Consider the following 7,383-nt stretch of genomic DNA (forward strand, 5'->3'; position numbering starts at 1 on the left):
TGTCTGCATGTGCATGATGGAAAATATAAACAAACACAAAAATTGAAGAATCTGAACAGACTTTTCAGTACAAAAAATATGATCTTTATTCTTTTGGCTTTTTAAAATAATGTCACCGTGTAGCTGGTTAATATTCAGCATGCAGTCAACTACCCACACTAAAAGCATATGGATAATGATGGCTACAGATCGCATCATAGTTTTGAAACAGTTACTATGGACACACAATGCTTCGTGGCCTCACCTGTTACTGAGCAGAATGTAAACAAACTTGATGATTAAAAAACTGAGGAGAAAGCGTGAGCGGTCATGAGTTTAAAACCACTATTTACAATATAAACACTTTTCATAATGACAATTACAAAGTAAAGTCCAATTCAAGTGTATACATAACAAACATGGACACACACACACTCTTTACACATATCCTGTTCATACGTACATTTGCAAATATGCACGGGCATACAAGCACACTAGTTCACGCATACACACACAAAAACACACTAGCCATTCATACACGCACACACACACACACACACACACACACACACACACACACACACACACACACACACACACACACACACACACATACACACACACACACACACTCACAATCACAGAAGTAATATGCACCCATATACAATATGATAGGTAACAGAATCAAATAGAGTGTCCATCAGAAGCACGTGTACAGCCGTGATACATATAGTGTCCACACCTTTGAGTGCAATATATACAAACATTTCACCACCCAATAGATTATTATACTTTAGAATGAAAAATGGCTCATTCTTATTGAAATAAACTACAATGCACTGATAAGGACAAACACTGAAATCCACACTCTATATGTTTCGCCTTGCAGTAATGCGTTATGAGTCTATATTTTCTCCTTCTCTTCTAGAAACATCTTTTTTGTATGTTTTCTGTTTTCTATTTGTTCTGGAAGTTTGGACGCTCTCGGAAAAAATGTAACTCGAACAGAACAGTCAGACAGTGACACAAGCAAGCGTGAGAGATCTAGATAGAGAGTGAGAATGAGTGAAAGAGCGAGAAAGTGTTTGAAGGTTTTGAAATCTCTGAGATTATAGGACATTCCATTTTGATTTGCAGTGTGTGTATCAATTGTTTTGATGCACCTGTACGCAGGTGTGTTTCGATTGTTGTGTTGCACCTGTACGCAGGTATGTGACGATGGTTGGGTTGCACCTGTTTGCAGGCTCTGTTTGGCTGTGCACCTCTGCAGTCTCTGCCTTGGAACACGAACCTGAGCCTTGTTCCGCTCGGCCTGCTCTTCGTTCAACGTGATATCACACTTAGCAACCTCACGTGAGCCTACAGCCTCAACCTCACGCAAGTCTACAGCCTCAACCTCAACCCCACGCGAGTCTACAGCCTCAACCTCCCACAAGTCTACGGCCTCAACCTCACACAAGTCTACGGCCTCAACCCCACGCGAGTCTACAGCCTTAATTTAAATCAACCTGAACTGAACTAAGCCGTGGTGTGTGTGTGTGATCCCACGTGGGATTATTTTAGTCACAATCAAAACCCAGTAGTGCTATAAAAATGAAAAAAAAAACATGAAAAAAACATACAAAAGATGGTAAGAAGGCAAGCAAATAATACAGCAATTGTTATTCAAGACACTGGTCGACTGTAGTAGGAGCCCTAGCTACAGGCAGACATAACGATTGATGTTAGTCTTCGAGATTGTTACAACACTCAATAATAAATCAAATCTTAGAAATGCACATTCCCTTGTTGGAGATTCAGACATGGCCTCGTTCGTTCAGCCTTGTTCGATTGTTCGATTTAACAGTTCTGTGTCAGGTGGGGAGACGCATGGAGAGGGAGTTTATCGTTCACACCAAAATACCAGTCTATGACATCCCCAATGTTGTGGCACCATCCACTTATGTACGTCACACCACCCAAAAACTCTCCCCCACCATTGTCGTAATGTGTGTGCTACCTCAATTCACAATCTGATCTCATTGTGCAAACACACTCACACACATACACACACACACACACACACACACACACACACACACACACACACACACACACACACACACACACACACACACACACACACACACACACACACACACACACACACTTGTGCACACACAAAGAGTCAGAGAGAGACATACACACACACACACAGCATTTGGTGGGGGATTCCTAAACCTTTCGATCTGTGCAAGAATACAGGGCCCAGTCTCCCAATCTCCGTAAACCGTCCCTCACACTTCCACCAGTCTCAGGCAGGAGGCCCAGTCCAGTCCAGTCCAGTTCAGTCTGGACCCACTCCTCTAGACCTGCTTCACTTCTTCCTCTCACGTGCATCTTTCGCATTGTCCTCTTTCTCCCGCCAGTCCTTCTCGTACTTGTCCTTGTCCTTGTCCGACTTGGCCACGCTGTTGTAGGAGGGCGGCGATGCCGACGAGGGGGTCATGTCTGTTTTGTCCGAGGCAGAGTTCTCAGTGAACTTGATGATCACCAGCACCTCCTTGTCCAGAACCTTCTCTCCGCCCCGGCTGATAAGAGATCCCCCGTCCTGCAGCAGGGACTGCCGGTACATGTGGGAGGCGCGCTTGACCGTCTGGCGCATGCGGTAGCATCGGAAGGCACGCTGGATGACCATGGCGGACATCTCCTCCTGCTTGCGGCGCAGGGTGGTTGTGATCGGCTCGTAAGACACCTTGGAAGGGTTGGAGGCCATGAATCGCTCCTCCATCTGTCCCCTCAGCGCGTCCATCTCGCCCTCCTCGCCCAGCACGCGCAGGGTGAAGGCGAAAAGGATGTCCAGGCAGTGAATGCGGTCGCCGCTCACCATGGGCAGGTCCATGGCGATCAGCTGGAGCCTGTTGGGCTTTGCGATGCGCAGCGGCGGGTCCAGCGAGTCGGCGAATTCGGATAGTTTCTGGTACTCCACAAACTGCGTGGCGTCTGGGTCGAAGCGCTCCCACACCTCGTAGAACATCTCAAAGTCGTCCTCGCTCAGCGGCTCGCCGCTCTCTTCCGTGGCCACGCTGAAGTTCTCCAGGATGACGGCGATGTACATGTTCACAACGATCAGGAAACAAATGATGATGTATGACACAAAGAAGATGATGCCCACAGAAGCGTTGCCGCAGTTGCCCCGCACCGAGCTGCCTGGGTGCTCCAAGCGACTATCACAGTCTGGCTCCTTGTTGTTAAGGATGGGTGCAAGGAGTCCATCCCACCCGGCCGATGTGGTAATCTGGAACAGGCAGAGCATGGAGTTGCCGAAGGTCTCGAAGTTGAACAAGTCATCGATCCCCGACTCGCGCTTCACATAGGCGAAGTTCGACATGCCAAAAATGGCATAGATGAACATAACCAGGAAGAGGAGGAGGCCGATGTTGAAGAGGGCAGGAAGTGACATCATGAGAGCGAAGAGGAGCGTGCGGATTCCCTTAGCACCTTTGATGAGGCGCAGGATTCGGCCAATCCGGGCAAGGCGGATGACTCGGAACAGCGTCGGCGACACAAAGTACTTCTCAATTACGTCAGAGAGGAACATACCTGTGACATGCAAAAGAACGTATTATAAATGACAATGTATAAAACAAACACTCAAGTCCTGTTTAAGAAGAACATGCTTAAAATAAATTACTTAAAAAACATTTAATTACATCACTTCCTCCTACTTCCTATGAGATCAAAGTGTATCATGATAGATTTTTGGCTAGATTCTGGAATAAACAGGCCCTGGTTTGTCAGGTGTTAATTGTTGTCGGAAATGTTAGTTAGTTAATTCATTCCTTCATTCATTCATTCTCGTTCTGATCCTAGACTGGTCTACTCATTCTATGAATTGCAGATGTAAAAGCCACGCATGCAATGGAGTGACAAAAGCAAGCTCTTAAGAGTGAAGGTCGAGGATCTTACCAACAATGGATAAGATGACCACCACAAAGTCGAAAATGTTCCATCCCAAAGAAAAGTAGTAATGTCTCAGCGAGATCATCTTCAGGCTGCTCTCGCCAGTGAAGAGCACGATGAAGACCAGGTTAATCCAGTAAAGGATGTTGGCCATGTCCTCAGTCTGGTCGTCTGTCTCTACCATCATGGTCACCATGTTCAGGCAGATCAGAATCATGATGACGATGTCGAAGGCCTGCCTGGTGACGAAGTCAAACACACAGCCCTGGAACTTGTTCTGAGGAATTGAAAGAGACAAGGAGGCAGGAACAGATCAGTAATCACCAGCAGCCATTGCTACTCATCATCAAAGAGGTGACCAGTAATAATATTATCTGAAGTAAGTGAATGTCTGAATATCTGACCAGTAGATCAGTGCCTGGCCAGAGCCAGATGTGTTCTATGTGCTCAGATGTGTTCTAAAGTTCTATGTTGGGCACATTATGGGGTAACAGCAAATCTGGTGTCAACAGCATCTTCATAAACCCAAAGCACAGAACTGACACAATGGCTGCACTCAATGTAAATGTAAATATAATTTGTTCTTGTGAGCCACAGATTATTGCAGTTCAATGTGTAATGTACACTACGAACACTGATAGTATTCTAGTACCGTTGGCCTTGGAATAGGTTTCTGTGGTTTCTTGGAGCCAAGCTTTTTCATGGCGTTGTAATACTTCTTCTGTTCTTCTGTCATGAAGATGTCCTGACCTCCAAAGTAAAAGGACCAACCCAAAACTGGTTACAATCTCAAACTAAATCCTGAATGGAGTTTCCCTGTTTGAACACCATAAACATCTCTCAAAACAAAGTCAAGTAATTGTTCTTACTTATACAATTGTATTAATAATATACATGTATAAATATACAGAGCTTCTATTTTATTTCTATTATTGAAGGGAGCAGAGGGGAGGCTCTTATCTTTTTCTTCTGCTGGTTGAAGTTGTCAATGATGACACCGATGAAGAGGTTGAGGGTGAAGAAGGAGCCGAAGATGATGAAGATGACGAAGTACAGGTACATGTACAGGTTGACCTCGTACTCGGGCTGCTGCTCCAGCTAAGAACACCACATTCATTCACTTACTGAGTAGCTCCCAAAATCACTTTAATGTATCTCTAACAACTTACTAAAACTACCAACGCTACTTGCAAAAAATAATGACTACTACTATTACTGCTACTACTACTACTGATAATAATAATAATTACCACAACAACAAAAACAACAACAACAACAATAATAATAATAACAATAAGCACTTTCTGTCAATATAATGAAGTAATACAATATTTGGGTAATTTGGGACAGGGACTTACATTGCGTGAGTCCACAGCTGCATACATGATATCCATCCATCCTTTAAATGTAGCCTTAGAGAGAGAGAGAGAGAAAGAGCGAGAGAGAGAGAGAGAGCGAGAGAAAGAGCGAGAGAGAGAGAGAGAGAGAGAAAGAGAAGGAGGTCAGCCACTAACATGGTTATGGAACACTGTACAATACGCATTTATCTCATTTACTGATGGCAGAAGTTTGTGGTCTGTCTCTGGTTCCTAATAAAGTGAAACCGAGGTACTAGCTCAGCAGAATAGACAAATAGCTGTGATTCTCCTCTCTAAAAATAGAACTGGCTATACAAACAGAATAGCAAGGTTACTTTAAGTTATCAATTAGATAAACCATTAACAGTCGCATGATATTTCTCTCATTCACCAATTCCAAGCGGCAGTTATTGCGGATTTATGTCTATCATATGCGCAAACACCCAAAACATGCACTGTTAAAGACCTCACGCACGCGCACACACACACACACACACACACACACACACACACACACACACACACACACACACACACACACACACACACACACACACACACACACACACACTGTCCCCACCCTTACTCACCACTTGGAGCAGCGCTAGGTAGCCGGCCCCCACGTTGTCGAAGTTGATCTTGACGTTCTTCCAGCGCGTGCTGTCGTTAGCCATAGCCAGGCACTCGCTCTTGTTGTTGACCAGCGAGACGGGCAGCAGCTCACCCGTGGTGCTGTTCACGCAGTGGTAGTACTTCCCCGCAAACAGGTTGACACCCATGATGCTGAAGATCAGCCAGAAGATGAGGCACACCAGCAGCACGTTCATGATGGAGGGGATGGCCCCCAGCAGAGCGTTTACAACCACCTGTAGGAGTGAGGACATATACACACACATACACACACATACACATACACACACACACACACACACACACACACACACACACACACACACACACACACACACAGATGCACACACAGATGCACACAAACACACACACACGCACATACACACACACACACACACACACAGATGCACACACACATACACGCATACACATACAGATGCACACATACACACACACAGAGGTCACATACTACGTAATAGGCATGACACATATAGATGCTAACCACTGTCAACACACACCCATCTGTCTACTCTAGTCTAGCTATTCTGTTATTGTGTCTGTGAAAAAGAATGAGATATTTTATTCTCTGAGTTGGAAAAAGAAATACAGAGAAAGATTGTTACTTCAGTCTGACAGAGTAATTTTTCACTTATGATTTAAAGCACTGGAAATAATACAATTAGCCTGAGTGGTATGGACGACCTGCTACCTAACAGTGGCAAACTCATTTAATCATACAAAATGAAGACATACATCAACTACAAAAGAGGCTACGCTGCTAACACACAAGCGTACGTTCACACACACTTTTAATCAAAATATCAACAACAGAACAAAAATCAAAACCTTGTAGAGGCACGATGACGTCACAACATTTGTTTACTGTAAATGAAAACAAGACACATAGAGACACAAAGAAAGAAATTACACGTCATAGGGCAACACAACTCACAACATTTAAATGCAAGAGAGCACCAGAGAGAGAAGATTCACAAACAGCCCATGCCACCAGCCAACAACCACCATGTCACCCGCTGCAGTACAAACAGCATCACACACAGTTAATAATACTACAATCTGCATGCAGCTTCAACATGAATATAACAGCAAAGAAGTGTCACAACAAACAACTGTAATATTAAAGGAGGTATTATGACATGAATTAGGATTTTCTGTAAAGCCAAGTTAAATACAATAAACAAAGAGAGTATAAGGAGTGCAGGGTCTGAGTGTGTGTGTCTATGTATGTTTGGGTATATGTGTATGCATGGGTGCATTGTTGCACGTGTCTGTGTGTGTGTGCGTATGTGTGTGTGTGTGTGTGTGTGTGTGTGTGTGTGTGTGTGTGTGTGTGTATTTGTGTGTGTGTATTTGTGTGTGTGTGTGTGTGTGTGTGTGTGTGTGTGTGTGTGTGTGTGTGTGTGTGTCTTACTCTCATGCCCTCGAAGCGTGACAAAGCTCTCAGGGGTCTTAA

The 7,383-nt window shown here is 44.4% G+C and overlaps 1 protein-coding gene across 1 annotated transcript in view; it reads right to left on the reverse strand.

Annotated features, from left to right (window-relative positions):
• Positions 1 to 2,335: 2,335 nt before the first annotated feature.
• Positions 2,336 to 7,383, reverse strand: part of scn1lab (sodium channel, voltage-gated, type I like, alpha b) — a gene marked incomplete at both ends in the record, with an annotated part of 36,635 nt that continues 31,587 nt past the window's right edge. The window contains 7 exons of the mRNA XM_080834251.1: positions 2,336 to 3,561; positions 3,928 to 4,198; positions 4,574 to 4,678; positions 4,882 to 5,019; positions 5,280 to 5,333; positions 5,870 to 6,145; positions 7,342 to 7,383. The exon at positions 7,342 to 7,383 is cut by the window's right edge and continues 81 nt beyond it. Of these exons, the coding sequence (XP_080690377.1) occupies positions 2,336 to 3,561; positions 3,928 to 4,198; positions 4,574 to 4,678; positions 4,882 to 5,019; positions 5,280 to 5,333; positions 5,870 to 6,145; positions 7,342 to 7,383 (2,112 nt within the window). The remainder of the gene's footprint in view (positions 3,562 to 3,927; positions 4,199 to 4,573; positions 4,679 to 4,881; positions 5,020 to 5,279; positions 5,334 to 5,869; positions 6,146 to 7,341) is intronic.

Source organism: Sprattus sprattus (genome assembly GCF_963457725.1).
Source record: "Sprattus sprattus genome assembly, chromosome: 3".
NCBI lineage: Eukaryota > Metazoa > Chordata > Actinopteri > Clupeiformes > Clupeidae > Sprattus > Sprattus sprattus.